General features: G+C 39.5%; 3 protein-coding genes across 6 annotated transcripts in view; 1 reads left to right on the plus strand and 2 right to left on the minus strand.

Moving 5' to 3' along the window:
- The window catches only part of LOC141906752 (phosphopantothenate--cysteine ligase-like), a 39,404-nt gene extending 36,231 nt beyond the window's left edge, over positions 1 to 3,173 (minus strand). Inside the window, exons 1-2 of one of the 2 annotated variants that reach the window (XM_074796077.1) lie at positions 3,153 to 3,173; positions 2,844 to 3,035 (exon numbers count right to left, since the gene is read on the minus strand). In XM_074796077.1, the coding sequence (XP_074652178.1) occupies positions 2,844 to 2,978 (135 nt within the window). In that variant the 5' untranslated portion in view covers positions 2,979 to 3,035; positions 3,153 to 3,173. Of the gene's footprint in view, positions 1 to 2,843; positions 3,044 to 3,152 lie in introns of those variants that run through there. The other variant, XM_074796078.1, reaches the window with a different exon arrangement.
- The window catches only part of LOC141906753 (ribulose-phosphate 3-epimerase-like), an 82,019-nt gene continuing 67,570 nt past the window's right edge, over positions 3,054 to 17,502 (plus strand). The window contains exon 1 of one of the 3 annotated variants that reach the window (XM_074796081.1): positions 3,054 to 3,235. The gene's annotated coding sequence lies outside the window, so the exon portion shown is untranslated. Of the gene's footprint in view, positions 3,240 to 17,502 lie in introns of all 3 variants that reach the window. The other 2 variants (XM_074796086.1, XM_074796083.1) reach the window with 2 other exon arrangements.
- LOC141907746 (uncharacterized) lies at positions 11,929 to 13,001 on the minus strand. The gene is made up of 2 exons (XM_074797487.1): positions 12,575 to 13,001; positions 11,929 to 12,506 (listed from the first exon to the last, which is right to left on the minus strand). Exons 1-2 carry the CDS (start codon positions 12,999 to 13,001, stop codon positions 11,929 to 11,931), a joined length of 1,005 nt encoding a protein of 334 aa, XP_074653588.1.

Here is a 17,502-nt window from a genome sequence, read left to right on the forward strand (position 1 = left end):
TTCTTTCTTCCCACCCCTTAACTCGAGCGTAAATTTTAAATTTTCCAAGTTTTGACTAAGAATTGATTTAATTTCTTCATTAATTCATTGCTTTGGGTTCAACTACAGTACAATTTCAATATGAAATATTGGAGTTGATTCTCTTTCCAGTTTCATTAACAACATTTGAAGTGTGTTCCTTGTCACTGACAATATTTTGAGTGTTTTCGACTTCGTTACCCCGTACTTGAGGTTGTTTTCCCCAATCGCTATCATTTCTTACTATGAAAAATTGAATCAAGCTGTGACGAGGTGTCCGTCACTTAGATTCACTATCAGTCCATTGAGAGTGAGGAAAATGAGCGGAAAATTCAATGCTGAATAATAGCTGAATTTGAGTGGAAATTCACTGAATATGAGCGGAATTTAACATTTGTAGTATACTGAAAATGAGCTGAATTTGAGCGGAACGTGTCCCCCTTTCCGCTTATTTTCCCCTCATTTTCTGCTGAGTTCCCTTAGCTGATTTTGAGCGGAAAATTAACAACAATTCTTTCAGCCTCGATTTGGACTAATTAGCGTTTTCAAATCGAGGCTGAACTATTCTGGAATGCTGCTTCCTTAAAAGCTGGCTTATGTCGACAAGCAACGACGCCTACGGAGCAACCGCGATCGCAGCCCAACTTACAGTCTATGTTGAACCGATAGAGCAGCAACTAGCGGCTTCTTGTAGGCGATAAACCCAGTTGTGTCGGTAGGCGTCGCGTTGCTTGTCATCATAAGCCATCTATTGGCTCGATTTCGTACCACGGTGTCTGTGGTGACACGGCATCCCTATTATGACGTAATTTTTGCGTGGTCTTCCTGCCTTAGTTTTCTGATTTTTTAAACAATAGCAACAGCACAGGTACAGATCCAGAAGGGATTCGGGGGTCTCTATTTTTCCCCCTTTTCTGATCAAGTGCCCTTTTGAAAATCGCACGTGAAAAATTCCACCTGACATTGATCTATGACAAAAGTCCACAGTACTTTTTAAAGCTGTAATATGCACTAAAATTGTACCTTAATTCTCAAAATTTTCAGCAGGACTCCGAAACCTCTTGCAAAGGAATTGGGAGCACTCCACCAGGTATATGATAGTCTCATGGTTCCTATAGATTGGTCTTTCCAGAATTTTAGGGCTTTTTTAGGGTTTTTTAGATGATAACCTAAATTTTAGGGTCCAATTATAATAAATTATCAACACGGTGTTTCTACTCTAACTAAAAACAAAAATCAAAAGCATATAACCATATGTATTAACAAAAACCCATATTTATTCTGCACTGTGTTCATATTCACAAAAGTAACAATGATATTCCTCACGATTAGAATGTCTATGCTCAAATCTGTGAAATTGCGTTTAGAGTTTTCATTTCTTCTTCCACAACAGACAGTTCACTGGCTTTGTCTTTTGCACGTCTTTGTAATGTATTCGATTGTGTAAGAAGGGAAAGCGCTCTTTTCTCCCCAGCAGGGTCTGCGAGTGTTCCTGAAGTTGAATTCAATGAAATAATGTCCGTTTCGAGGCGTCTCTTTTTCGATGCGATTTTGACTAACTCATCTTCATAGAAAGTCTCAATAGAAGAGTTTGACAATCATTGTAGAAACTCAGTTTAGCATCTTTTATTGCCACTTTGGTTGCGGAGCCAACTTTGACATGAAAATCAATATTGGACAAACATGAATTAGGGCCTAGAATAAATTTTCTCTGAAAAATATTTACACTACAAAAGTGCAGCAATAAATATCACAATCACAGCTAGTTCCTATTAATGTAACATTTGATGAATATGATCTTCCAGGACAGTTGAATAAAAAGGTAAAATGCAATTTCTTTAAAAGGTTCTTACCTTAACAGGAAGAACTTTCTTCTCAAAATCAACATTTGTAATCTTGTACTAGTAACAGCAGACTGCATAACTTCAGGATCAACATAATCGTAACATAAGCCCTCATAGAACTGATAAGAGCTCTTCTTATTAACTTTTACTAGCTTGGCCGAGTGGATTGTCGAATTAATCAATCACTCAGCTTTCTGATACAATGCTTGGCCGAGCAAACGAGTAATGAGGTGCCCTTGTCATATGAGCTGAATCAATCCCCCTTTCTCCCAGCCTGGATCTCCCCTGCAGCAATCAACAAAGTATACTGGAGTATCACTATACCTAATTAATCTTGGACTCCTTTCTTCCATGAACTTTGAAGTAGGATTAATCAAACATAACTTTAAACAATGAAGTTTTTTTCGTTAATGATAATGCAACTCTAAAGTATTAGGAATTTCAGGCTGAAATTGAGCTGAATATCAGCTGAAATAGAACACTGTGGAGTACCAAAATAAGCTCTTTTTCAGCTCAATTTCAGCCAGAAAATATTTCAATAAATTCTGCTGATTTTCAGCCTTTTGTTGCCAGGCGTAATTAGAGCTGAAATCTAGCTGAATTTTCAGACATATATAAATTCCGCCTTTTTTCAGCTGGTTTTCAGCCACACAATTTTCTGCATATTTCCAGCTCATTTTCAGTCCATTTTCCGCTCATAATTCAGCTCTTTTTCAGCTCAAATTCAGCAATGGGCTGATAGTGATTTCATCTATTACATATTATTGTTTATTTATCTGCTATAAAGTTCCGATACATAATTGATCGTTAAGGATCATCATCAGATTTATTCGCAGTTCATATTTAGCGCCATTCTCGCGAGATTATCAACAACCCGGAAATAAAATCCAAGCCCCCCATCGCCAAACCCCGGCCCTGTGCTTTTTTACCGGGCGTTCACATATCACCTGCATATATTTAATTAATGGCCTACCTACGTACGGTGACTAAAACGACGCGAGAACACCTTTCCTGGTGGCTCGTGACAAATTTGGCGATTTGATGTTTCAATGAACTAAAATTCTGCGGGCACTTTAAATCCTCCAGAAATTTTTCGTCGTATACGGGCGCCGCCATTTTGATCTTTCAGTGGCTACCGTAAACTGCTGCCACCACACGGCCGCCACAACCCGACTAAAATCAAAAATCGAAAAGTGCGTCTCAATCAATGGTCCATGTGGGTTAAGAAATAAATACAAGACTATATTTGCTGTCTATCTGTCTATGCTTGGAATCATGGTAACTACAGACCCGCTTCAAACCAACCATGATGGTAGCGCCTAGCGGCAACTGACTCAAGGTCGTTGAGACAGAGGAGAGTCAGAGAGCGGCGGGTAAGTGAGTTGATCTTCTAAATTCTCCATTTTTCCACTGGGGCTTGTCACAATTTGATAATGAATGGATGATACCTACCAGCATCTTCACCAGGGATTCGAACCCACTACGCTAAAGCTGTTCCCCAAACCCCTTGACCTCACGAGTCGTTGGAGTCGTTACTAGCCGACCACAAGGGCTCGTTACGATAGCTGGGGTCCCAAAATCAAAGATTTGACCCAGTATCCTAGGTACCACCTATAAAAAAAGAAAAGGGAGCTAACATTTTGACATACTAGAATTGACCTTCTCATTTCAATCGCTCATAACTTCGTAACCCATCGACCGATTCGCTCGAAATTGGTTTCGTTTCATTCCTAAGAGGTTACTTTTTCATTTGAGACCTTCCGCGACAAAATCGGATAAGAGACACCCGAGAAATCACGACTCAAATCCGAAAAAACGAGTCAAAATAGCCAAAGCCGGAATTACTAGGACGTCTCGGAGTAGTCGATTCCCGACGAAAACAAAAAACGATGAGTTGACGCGGTTCCCGGACGTTAATCTTCACATATCATACATCGCTGGAAAGCTTATGAACTGACCTTATTGAAAAATGCGTTTATTTGATAATCCGTTCCGAAACCGGCGACAAGCGAGGTGATAATACGCACCGAACCGATAAATACGCACTTTAAGCGTCACTGAACCGCCATTGAGGGTGTGACGTCACTAGTTAGTTACCTAATCGTTGGTGGTAAGCTTTTTATAATCGGATGGGCTTATACCAACGTTAGGGATGACAAGGACCAAAACACAGTTGAAAAAAGTAACACTTCAAAAATATACTTTCTATCCACTTCAGTCCACAATAAATGGCTTAATTCACAAACTAACACAGGTACCTTTCGAAATAATCCAATTCTATGTATGTTTCGAGTGATTAATCAACATTATTTTGAGAAATTAATTAATTTCCTTACAAATTTCGCCATTGGCCGCCATTTCTCTGTATTGCACATGTGGCATGATAAGACAAGGGGACCTACAAGGATTTAGATAAAACTTTCAAGACGAAACGACAATTTTTATTTTTGATGGTTTTCCAACCTATATTTCAAATCTTCGTGTTTTCCATTATAAATAATGAAATAATAAATTCTGGTAAAAGAAAAATGTGAATAAGTGTTGATTTCTTAATATTTTTCAATTTCGTCGTTTCGCTTCGTTAGTTTGTGCTGTAGTCCTGGCCTCAGTCCACAGGTGCCAGCACCTCCAGTAATTTTCAAAATGGCAGCTGTTGACTCTACGGAAATTTACTCTCTCTTTACGGCCGATTTGCACATGGATTAAGATCGTCAGGTGAGGTGTTATAGGTATCAGACAAACTACGAATCTGTTGTGTGTCGATTACAACAAAAATTTGACGGATATCTTAAGAGACAATGAAATGCCAGGCAAATTACTCGTCAGTCAAATTGGCTGACGAAGATTTCATACAAAAATGACCTTCCCATTCCTGACTGTGGTTTGTGAAAATATCCGATCGTGAAACTAAACCACAGACAGGTTACTGACTATGACGTCACGGGCTCTGAGGACTGATAAATTCGCGATACGTGATTGGTCGACTGAATATGTCAATTATCTAGCGTTGCATGCTGGGATTTCTCATGACGTCACGCAGTTAATGGCGGCCGGAATACCCTTGGAAATCGTATTTATCGCATCAATCTGGATTATCAGCTCGCCAGTCGCGGGTATCGGAACGGATTATCAAATAAACGCATTTTTCAATAAGGTCAGTTCATAAGCTTTCCAGCGATGTATGATATGTGAAGATTAACGTCCGGGAACCGCGTCAAATCATCGTTTTTCGTCGGGAATTGAGCACTTCAAGCCGTCCTAGTAATTCCGGCTTTGGATATTTTGACCCATTTTTTCGGATTTGAGTCGTGATTTCTCGGGCGTCTCCGGTCCGATTTCATCGGGGAAGGTCTCAAACGAAAAAGTCACCTCTTGGGAATGAAACGAATCTAATTTCGTGTAAATCGGTCGATCGGTTACGAAGTTATGAGGGGTTGAAATGAGAAGGTCAATTCTTGTATGTCAAAATGTTAGCTCCCTTTTCTTTTTTTATAGGTGGTACCTAGGATACTGGGTCAAATCTTTGATTTTGGACCCCCAGCTATCGTAACGAGCCCCTGTGTAGCCGACTAGTCAGTAACCTGTCTGTGGTTTAGTTTCACGATCGGATATTTTCACAAACCACAGTCAGGAATGGAAAGGTTATTTTTGTATGAAATCTTCGTCAGCCAATTTGACTGACGAGTAATTTGCCTGGCATTTCATTGTCTCTTAAGATATCCGTCTAATTTTTGTTGTAATCGACGCACAACAGATTCGTAGTTTGTCTGATACCTGTAACACCTCACCTGACGATCTTAATCCATGTGCAAATCGGCCGTAAAGTAAGAGTAAATTTCCGTCGAGTCAACAGCTGCCATTTTGAAAATTACTGGAGGTGCTGGCACCTGTGGACTGACGCCAGGACAACAGCACAAACTCACGAAGCATAACGACGAAATTGAAAAAATTAAGAAATCAACACTTATTCCCAATTTTCTTTTACCAGAATTTATTGTTTTATTATGTATTATATAAAACACGAAGATTTGAATCTAAGTTGGAAAACCAGCAAAAATAAAAATTGTCGTTTCGTCTTGAAAGTTTTATATAAATCCTTGTAGGTCCCCTTGTCTTATCATGCCACATGTGCAATACAGAGAAATGGCGGCCAATGGCGAAATTTGTGGAGAAATTAATTAATTTCTCAAAATAATGTTGATTAATTACTCGAAACATACATAAAATTGGATTATTTCGAAAGGTACCTGTGTTAGTTTGTGAATTAAGCCATTAATTGTGGACTGAAGTGAATAGAAAGTATATTTTTGAAGTGTTACTTTTTTCAACCGTGTTTTGGCCCTTGTCATCCCTAACGTTGGTATAAGCTCATACGATTATAAAAAGCTTACCACCGACCTAACTACTAGCCGACCAGAATCCGGTCGTACAGTCAGGAACACTTTCCAAAAACGGCTTATTCTGCCAATTTCGGCGTTTTCCGCCAATAACGGCAGAATCAGCCGTTTATGGATCACTCAGTTTTGAAACTTTTACAGTCGTTTATGGCTTAATCAGCCAGTTTCAGCTCACTTAGTTTCGAGTTTTGCTTTAAAGTTTTTTGCGCACTTCCGGTCAAATTAGCGCATGTTGCCGATTACGTCATAATCTCGAGCAGACGATAAGCTTTCATATGACGCTAGGATAGAAATTTTTGAGCTAGGTAAAGTGGTCAAATTCACGTTTTTCTAAATGATTACGTCATATGCAGCCCAAAAACTCCGGGAAAACTCTCAAAACTACTACAGCATGAAACAAGTTTATTAATCATGATTTTTGTTAAAAATAAATTTGGGAACTTGTTTTAAAAACTACTATAAAGTTTTCAATTAAATGTTGCCATGGGTACACATAAAAACATTCGCCATTTCTGGCGTATTCCGCTGTTTTTGGCGTAGCTAGTTTTATAATCATAAACTATTAAGCCATTATTGACAGTCCACTTGTTATATATGAGGATTCCCCCACCCGCTTAGACGTTTTCCCTAACGTCTACAGGGTATTTTTTTTAGGAATAAAATAATTAATTTGCTGAGGTGAACGGATGTGTAAATGTTAAAAATAAAAATAAAATTATTATTATAATTATCATTCTCATAAGACAAATCAATCATGCATGTATAAACTAGTGTATCAAAAATCTAGTTTTAAGTTTTGCCCATGGTCTTATCTTGCCTAATAAAGCATAGAATGGTTGAGGGATATATTGGACTGCATATGATGTTGGTTAATTGAAGGTAATTAACATCTTCGATGCCTCCCAGCTAATTGGACTTGTGATGGGTAGTGATTGAATGAATTGGTGGCCGATGACGTTAAAACACTCAAAATCGATACAGCTGTATCTAGATTCATTTCAAAATATCACAAACATTTTCGAAACAATTTGGGATACATGTATGTATATATTTGTTACATAGAATACAGGTATAAAGAAAGAACAGAATTCAAATACATTTGCCATCGGAAACCCGTACATTTATATTTAATTCTTTCTTGAAGCCTGGAATGGATCAATAAGATTAATTTTTCGGCGCAAATATACAAATGTATGCCAGCAGAAAAGCGATGATGTCATAATAGGGACTCCCATCGAACTAAGCACTATAAATAGCACCTGTAAAACTATCTAAGCTAAAACGCCGTTTCTGGCGATGTAGTTTTAAAAACTGTAACAGCTGAAAACGGCGGTAATGGCGTTTTTTAAGAACAAGCCAAAAATGGCAGAAAACGCCGATTTCGGCTAAATTGGCAGAAGCAGTTTAAAACTGAGTAATCCATAAATGGCTGATTCCGCCGTTATTGGCGGAAAACGCCGAAATTGGCAGAATAAGCTTTTTTTGGAAAGTGTTCCTGACTGTCGTACCAATCACAGCGCTTGTAACAAACCGACAGTAGACTTCTGTTTGTTTTCCCGTTAAATGGACCAATCAGCGAACGTTTTACCGAACAAGGATAGGTATGTTCATGTCCGCGCGGGACGCCACTATCGATTGTGACGACCATTAGGCGCTATTGCACTTTCGTACCCCCCTCCCAAAAATTTTTATTTTAGCATACCTATTTGTTATCAGGGAGGTCTAAGGATTCAAAATCAGTAGGCCTAACTTATGGCCCAAAAAACTTACTTTTTCTGGGTGGGCCCTAAATTGCGTGTAAATTCGCCGATTCGCGACGCCAACAACGCCATATTGGATGTCAATCAAAGTTTCTAACCCTCCACTGAAATGTCTTCACTGAGAACCTTAGTGTCAGTGGTATATCGCTAACGCCACCCGTGGTTCACGCAAGCTCTTTAGTATAGGCAGTATACGGAGCTCCGCGAACTGGCCATTCTCAGGACTGGGTTAAGAAATGTCATGACATATAAACTTTGCAAAAAAACCATGTTTTCAAACATAACCATCTCTGAAAATGACGCGTATGTTTGCATTATTTTCATACTTAGCTATTGATTTAAAGATGTTCTGATGAAGAAAAGTTATATGCCCAAAAACGAAATTTTGTCTATTCAATTAAATTAAATTTATTGAGATATATTTATTCAGATGTTTTTAGGGGGTAATTAGTGCGGAAACATGGCCGACCCGTCGGTTTGAATCGAGGAAATCGGCCCCAAATTATAAGAATTTTGGCTTGGAAAAAATTATTATTTTTGGTCAAAAGTAATTTATTTTGACTCTACAGACCTCCCTGATTAATAATATACAGAAATAAAAATTTTTGTGAGGGGGGTACGAAAGTGCAATAGCGCCCCATTATTGATTAGGAAAAGTGTGATGCGCGTTTTTACTACGCGTTTTGACATCGCGTAGTAAAATCATTCATAAAACCTGTCTATCAATGCAAATGAGCTAAAATCTTTTGGAATCAACCAATAAGATCGATCTTTATCACTTGGGGGTTGGTTTAGTGTATAAATCCGCATTTTAGTCGAAGAAAATAGAAATCGAAATATACCCTTTTTCAAGAGCAAAATTTGTCAGCTTAGGACCCGGAATAAGCGACGAATCATCAGGAATCGGAAGGTTTAGGATCTTAAAATTCAAATACTGAAGACCGCATGATTTTATTTCGTGTCGGGGCTGAGCGATCGCTGCCGGAAAAGTCGATGTCTAAGTTTTGCGTTGAAGCGAGCGATACAAAATGGCGGCCGGCACTTGTTATTGAATGACGACGCGCCGCGTTGCTCGTGATGAGATCAATATTCAACAATTATTCATCGGTCTAGCGGTGGATTATTGTATTTATTTTCCGATTCATAATTATTCATCACTATATTTCTGAATATTAGGACAGATTTAGCGAAATGATTTTTTGCGCGCAGATCGCCACTACGCTCCCGTCGGTAAAGCGGCTGTTGAAAGAGGGAGGCGTCTAATGGGATGAATTGAGGCTTGTGACGGGCAAAAATAGAGGCGCGTGATGGGACAGTGAGGCTCCCGAGGGGATTTCCCAAAAGCGGCAAAATTGAAATATATATAAAATATTGTTGAAATTTAGCTCAAAACAAAACAAATGGATTATTATTTAGTTATTATTAGTAGTATTATTACTATTGCTTGGTTTATGTTTCTAAACTGATTGATTTTATTATGATATCATGAATATATTTCAAATTTCAGCGTTTTGAGCTAGGCCAAGCCTAATTTTCTGCTTTTCTTAACTAAAATTCATTTAGCAAATATATATAAAATTGGTATATTTAAATCATTTTGCAATAGGAGCCTATGGCTATAGACCTAACTGACAGGCCTTGATAATCATGTTTATTCATTTCAAAAATAATGTAGTGAAAAAAAATAATTTCATCTGAAATCATATCAATATTTCTCAATATTTCACATTTTTTCTTGCCGTTACCATGGAAACCTAATAATAATAATCAATATAATAATAGATATTCCTAGATAAACTTAGGGCAAACATAAACTATTGATAACTAGTTATTCTATCCCCTTTCTACATCATAACTTTTGATCTAACATCGATATTTTCATTATTTTACCATTTTTCGGCTGGTTTCCATGGAAACCATAGGCATTTGGAATCAGATAAAAATTTTGGGTCTTTCAACTGTCACCTGAAAGTGCTATGAGTGTATTGCTCTTTAAATTTCTAGTCTATCTCTTAGTTTAAGAGATATTGAAGTTTGTTTACATGAAATATTGCCTTCTTAGATCACAGTTTTTGTGTATTGAAACATGAAGACACTTTTCGCTCAAATTTTCAAACTTCAATTTCCGATATCTCAAAAACTACTGAAGATAATTCAAAAATTTAAAAAGCATATCGTTATTTGAGCCCTCCCCATTCCAACAAGCTTTCTTTCAATATTTGAATTTTTTATGGATATAGCTAACAAGGAAATATTTCGCAAATCGACATATGACGTCATGCGCAACAGCGCCAGTAATGAAATCACGCTTCGTGAGGCCAGGGGGCTAGTGGAAGCGAGTTAGGGAGTGATACTGGACCCCTGGCAAGCGAGGATGACCTACCAGTATCCCTGTATAAAAAAGAAAAGGGAGCTAACTAAATCGACTATCCGTACATTACCTTCCCAATTCAATCGACTGTCATTTCCCGAATTTTCAACCGATTTACACAAAATAAACTCTTATAAAAACTAGAAGACTTACTTTTTTCAATGACCCTATGACTATTGCTCTACGATGAATATTTCACATCGAAATCGCCATTTTCCTCCAAAAAATCGGCCAAAATAACCCAGCACGGCAAATGATTTGACGCGATTTACAGGCTAGTGCGCGCATTAAACTGAGGAGATCTTGTCCGTTTCAGGCATTAAACACCACATACATCAAACGATGCACAACATTCTTATCTTTCAACTCGATGGTGATTCCACGATATTTCTAAACATTTGGAGGCGTTACGAGCATCATTATCAAATTGTGACAAGCCCCTGTGTATTTTTCGACCACTAAGAGTTATATCATTTCAACGAAGTGGATATAGGCACTTGTACATTTTTTGAGAACTACAAAGAGATAAACTAAAGTTATCCTGCCTGATAGAGCTTTGAAAGCTGAGTACTGTGGTTTTTAAATTTTGTTTCTATCTTCATTAGAACAGAAGTTATTACATTTCGAATGTTAATAATTAGCCCGCTAGTTCATTAAGGGAAATGAATAAAACAAAGGACCAAAATCTGTGATAAGATCCTGATGAGTAAAACACTATAATAGCCATATCTTTGTGATTCTTAGTCTGATTAACTTCAAATTTGGACACAATGATGCCTGGTATGTTTTAAATAGTGTGCCAAAGAAAAATTACCCTAGCACCTAGTGGGCCATCATAATTGCCAAAATTTGACCTTGAATCTTGAAGGTCAGCTCAGATAGTCAACACATACGGATGCTATAATAGCTAGTTCTCAATAAATACTGGGGCTATTAACTTCAGATTTGAGCACAATGCTAAATAGAAGTAATTAAAGTATCAGCAACATAAATATCATTCCATCCCCCGTGTGGACCATTTAAAATACCCAAAATATGAACTCATTAATGAAGGTCGATGAGGCAAATTCAGCTTTTATGAATACCAGAAGCACAAATTTTCATCAGGCGTTATATCAAATAACCCCAAATTTGATCAAAACATTGCAGGAAAGAACAAACTAAATACAGGTAATACAACAATGTACCTTTTTTAAGTTACAACAACATTTAACACAGGTGAAGAGTTTCTATATACATGTCGGATAACTTGACGTCATAGTCTGTTTCATGTCGTCTGTGATGGGGAACAGACCCATAAAACCATAACCATAACGACTTCTAAGATGCAACGGGACTTTATTAATCAGCCATCTTAGAGTACACACTATAGTCCGGATACGGACTCAGGATAAATCACGGAACATCTCCCTCTTTATATAAATTTTTTTTTCTTTTTTTTTATATTTGTTTTTGAGAACTTATACTAATTCACGACTAAAAACCACCACCATTATAGTCTGATTGTCTAATTAAAGTTCCTTTAATTTATGCTGTGCTTATAATGACAATTTATTTGGAGGCTTGACCACCCGACCAGCACGCGTGACATACGAAGACGGCTGTGGATCGGTGACCACAGGTAATGACGCAGACGGATGAGGAGGTATGTCGTCTGCCTTTGACGGGACCAGCGGTTGGTCGACAATGATCTTATCATTCGCAACAGAAATTCCGGGAGATCCCATCGGAGGATCGGTACCACTTCTACTAGGAGCTTCGCGGACTCCATGTGGTTTCAATCGCAACTGTTGCCTATTTCGTCGCAAACGCATACCATTGGGTGTTTGAATCTTGAATGTCCTCTCTTCCAACCGTTTCACAACAGTAGCAGGTTGCCACGCTCTGTCGCCATGTTGTGTTGGTTGCACGCGCACTACGTCTCCACGTTGAAGGGGTTTTAACTCTTTCCGATTAGCATTCAATCTGGCAGCAGTTTCTATTTTCATATGTTGTTTCTTTCGGATCTCCCCCTCAATAGAGGATGCAGAATTCGGTTTGAGCAATTCGGCTGTGGTGGGTATTTGAGTCTTAGTGCGACGTCCGAAGAGTATCTGCGGCGGGCTACTCTTCAATCCTTCGGACGGAGTATTTCGCACATTAAGAAGATTATGTAGGGGTCTTCATTACACAGAAACGACTTACGCATTAACCGTTTAGCTTGTTTTACGACAGCTTCCGAAACTCCATTAGCTTTGGAATTTCCGGGACTTGAGAACTCATCTGAGAATCCCCAACTTTTCCCAAAGGTTTTAATCTCTGAGGAAGTATATTGAGGACCACCATCACTCACAAATGTGTCTGGTATTCCGTGCCAAGCAAAGTGATGCTTGATCTTGGCGATAACAGTCTTGGCATCAGTCGACGGGAGATAATCAAGTTCAAAGAAACCGCTCAGGTAATCTGACGTCACTAGATAATGTCTATCTTCATAAATGAAAAGGTCCGAACCGACCTTTTGCCACAGCCTGCATGGAACATCATACATATACAACCGTTCTTCTGGTTGACGGTCAGCGTAGTTAGAACACGTGCTACACGATTCGATGAACTTTCGGACTTCTGCAGACATCCTTGGCCAGTATATCAACTCCCTAGTGCGACGAAGACAGGAGTTGATGCCAAGATGTCCAGCGTGTAATAGATCTTTCATCTCTGCGCGCATGCTTTTTGGGATAACGACCCTTTCACCACGCAACACTATTCCATCTTGGACAGTGTATTCATCCCGAGAGTGATAGTATGGGACTAGATCCGCCGATAGATTGACCTTCGAATCAGGCCAACCCTTGATAATGGTCTGTTTTAACGAGGTAAGGGTCTCATCCAGCGCAGTAGCATCCCTTAACTGATGCAAGCGATCTGGCTTGATTGGTGAGAAGTTAATCAAGTTCACAGATACGAGTTCATGATCCGTTTTCTCAGAGAGCGGTGCGCGAGACAATGCATCGGCTATCGGAATATGAGTTCCAGGCTTATATGATAGCGAGAATCGATACTTCTGAGTACGGAGCAGCAAGGCCTGTAGTCGTTTTGAAGTGGTTTGTCTACCATCGCAACGAGTGGTTTGTGATCGGTCACAATATCGATATCACGTCCGTACGTATAGTGATGGAATTTTTCTAAACCGTAGACGACCGCGAGCATCTCTTTTTCGATTTGTGCCCATCGAGTTTCGGTGTCAGATTGGGCACGACTCGCGTACGCAACAGGACGATCACCCTGTATTAACACTGATCCAATCCCGTATTCGGATGCGTCATTTTCGAGTATCAGTTCCTTACTAGGATCATACATGGCTAACACAGGCGCTTCGGATATCAATCCTTTCACCTTTTCAAAAGATTGGATTTGAGACCATACGAACGGCACGTCCTTCTTTAGTAGGTTTCGCAACGGAAAGGTCACGGAGTTCAGATTCGGTATAAAACGAGACAGGTAGTTAGCGATACCAAGATAACGGCGGAGTTCTTTAACATTGTTTGGAGTGTTGATTTCTTCCACGGCGCGAGTTTTTTCTGGATCCAGTTCCAACCCAGAGTCAGAGATACAGTGTCCCATGAACGTGATTCTTGGTAGCCTAAGTTCGAGTTTGTCTACGTTCAACTGGATACCTTTATCACGACAACGTTTCAGTAATGCCTCAAGGTTTCGATCATGCGTTTCGGTATCCTTTCCCTGTACCACGATGTCATCAGCTATGCATTCGACCCCTCCTTGGCCATCGATTGCTTCGAGAATCTTCTTCTGGAAGATCTCTGATGACACTGATAATCCAAAAGCTAAACGACGCCATTTATATCTCCCGAATGGCGTCTGAAAAGTGGTAAGTAGACTCGAAGGTTCATCCAACTCTACATGCCAGTAGGCAGAGCTGACATCTAATTTAGAGAACACCTTCGACCCAGCCATATTGTGAAGTGTGTCTTCCAACACCGGCAGTTGGTAATGTTCACGTTTTAGTGCGCGATTTAGGTTTCGAGGGTCTAGACATATACGTAGACATCCGTTCTTCTTCTCCGCGACGACCATCTGATTCACCCACGGGGTGGGTTCATTGACCGGTTCAATTACGCCCATTTTAGAGAGGCGTTGCAATTCATCTTTCACACGAGGACGAAGGGCTACAGGTATTCGACGGAGAAACGACCGGTTCCACCGCTTCATCAACCTTCAGATGGACGGGCCCTTGCAGTTTGCCAAGTTTCTCCTCAAACACATCTGAATATTTATCGGTTACCCCGACACGGGCGACTCGTTCCATAAGGCTGTTGTTAACCGTTACAAGTTTCATCCCTTCCGCGGCCTTCAGACCCAGTAAGGGTGATAGGTCTTCTTTTATTACGACAAATTCGATGGAGTAGCATTTCCGGTTCTTAGGGTTCTTAACAACAACACGGGATACACCGAGCGGTGTGACGACTTCCTCATTATACATCTTCAATTTGCGTATTTGAGGCTCCAGCTCACTATGTATAGCATAACGTAATTGTAGAATATTTACAGCAGCCCCGGTGTCCACTTAGAAAATGACCGGCTGTGTCCCTACCATCATACAACATCGCACTTCACTCGAGGATTTACAACTCGAGGAAACACTGTTGATCCACTCATCGTGTTCAGAGTCGTCCGAACAAGAATTAGTATCAACTACGTTCACTTGTTTCGGCTTCGGACATTTTGCTGCAAAGTGATTTTCTCCTTTACAGTTATTGCAAGATTTTCCCCATGCGGGACAGTCTTCTTCATTGCGTGTCGTCGATCACAAAACTTACACGTCCGGATCGAACCAGCGTTCGATTGTCTCTCACCTGACAGTGTGGTAGGGCGCTGTGGTGATCGACCGCTGTTATGTTGAAATACTTTCGGTTTTGGTCTCGAGTAGGACGATACACGATTTATCGGCTCATTTCGGAATCCTTTCCCATGTGCCTCAGCAGTTTCAGCACACTTGACTATATCTATAGCTTTCGACAAAGTAAGATGCCGTTCTTTCAGGAGCGCTTTCTGAGTATCAGCGTCTCGTAAAACAAGAACGACGCGATCACGGAGTATAGAATCAACGCTGTCAACATGATAGTTACACGTTTTTATCATCGAATTGCAGACAGGAACACCTCAAACGATTCATCGGGAAGTTGGTCCCTCTAATTAAATAGGAATCTTTCGTACGTTTCATTAGTTTCACCCACTGCAAAGTTACGAAATTTCTCTAGAATCTCGGATTCTGTTCGCTGGGCTTCCTGAGTGACAAAGGTAAACACATTATATACCTTTGGTAACTCATCTCCAAGGGTGTGTAGCAATAGTGCTACTTTATATTCACTATTCTGATCATCAAGTCTGGTGATTATGGAATAATTTCGCCATTTCTTGTGGAAAACCTTCCAGTTTTGCGCTGCATTGCAAGTCAGATCTGGAGGCTGAGGTGGTTTAATGCCTGGTATGGGACGAGGAATCGGATCACTCTCATTACGATGAGGAATCGTATTACTACCATTCTCAGCCATCTTCAGAGAGAGTCAGTTCACAAGTCACACAAACAACAGGTGATGACGTGGCTCAGTAGAGGTAGTATAGTATACACAACAATACGATGTAGGTAGCTGAAAGTTTTTCATTCACTGGCTATTATCGGCTCCCACCGCTGCCACCATGTTTCGTGTCGTCTGTGATGGGGAACAGACCCATAAAACCAGAACTATAACGACTTCTTAGATGCAACAGGACTTTATTAATCAGCGATCTTAGAGTACACACTATAGTCCGGATACGGACTCAGGATAAATCACGGAACATAGTCAACGGCATCATCTAGTGTCTCAGTGTCTCTGAGATAATAGGCTATAGTAAATATGGACAAATCCTGTTTGAATCGCACTTTGTTTTTCTGTTTCCATTTGGAAATGGTTTTCACCTCCCTTATAACAGAGTTCAACAACAGCTTCTGAATCCTCATCATCCCATATATGTAATATATTAGAATTGAGGAGAGATGAGGGATTTTCGATGACTGATGATAGTGAATTTAGTCTTTCAGATTCAACCTCTGAAAATAATCCTTCTTTCAATTCAGTTACATTTTCAGCTTATAGTGCACTCTCAATTTTCCTTTTAATAGAATTTAGCATAGATCTGTCTGCTTTCAATCTTTTTGTATGCATACGACTATACTTAATATCAAAATTGTTTTTATCATGAAGATTCCTTGCATGCCAAATGTCTCTCGCTCAAAACTGGCATGAATTGGTCAAATACTGTTTCCAAATCTTCTTTATTTCTTTTCCTATTCATTATTATACTGTTTATACCTGTAAAAAGAAATAAAATTGTTTAAAAATCCAAGAAAGTAGTAGTAAATTTGATCCACGTGTCTTTGTTATTGTTTTTGAACAGTCATTGTCCAATCAGCATCCGCCATTTTGATCACGTGATTGCATTTCGCAAAAGGTAAACAAACTTAAATGACCTCAAAAGCCAGTTTAACCGAGATGAATGATCTCAAAACATATGAAATACAAACGAAAACACTATGCTTAAGAATTGTTTGAGGTATAAGTGGTCTAAGATATCTACAGTTCGATCCGATTTTGCGTTAAAAAAATCGGTTTAGTGACGAAATCTGGCTAGCTTGGTTGGCTCATTGAGACTTTCGGAAAACTTTTTGAATCGTTCGCCTCAGTATTTCCATATCTTAATTCGATTTTTGTTCACTTAAGAAGCATAGAATATGAGGAAATATCGTTTCGTAGAGGGGAGATATGAAGAAAAATAAAAATATAGCGTTTGAAACTCACCTGAGATATCTGATAAAAAATCACGAAAAAATTCAAATTCCGGGGCGGCCGCCATCTTAATTTATGTGCAGTAGTAATGACGTCACCAATGGGGATCCTGGCTATTCTGCGATACTCCCTCCGAACTCTAAAGCAGGAATCACCCGGAGAAAAAAATTGCGTGCAGTTATTGACTGTTGCACGATTGCCTAACTACGCGGATCGATCGATGTGAATGTACAAGTGCCTAGTGGATATTTAACCAACAAACAGCATACACACTTTACATGTAGGCTA

Source organism: Tubulanus polymorphus, chromosome 6 (genome assembly GCF_964204645.1).
Source record: "Tubulanus polymorphus chromosome 6, tnTubPoly1.2, whole genome shotgun sequence".
Lineage (NCBI taxonomy): Eukaryota > Metazoa > Nemertea > Palaeonemertea > Tubulaniformes > Tubulanidae > Tubulanus > Tubulanus polymorphus.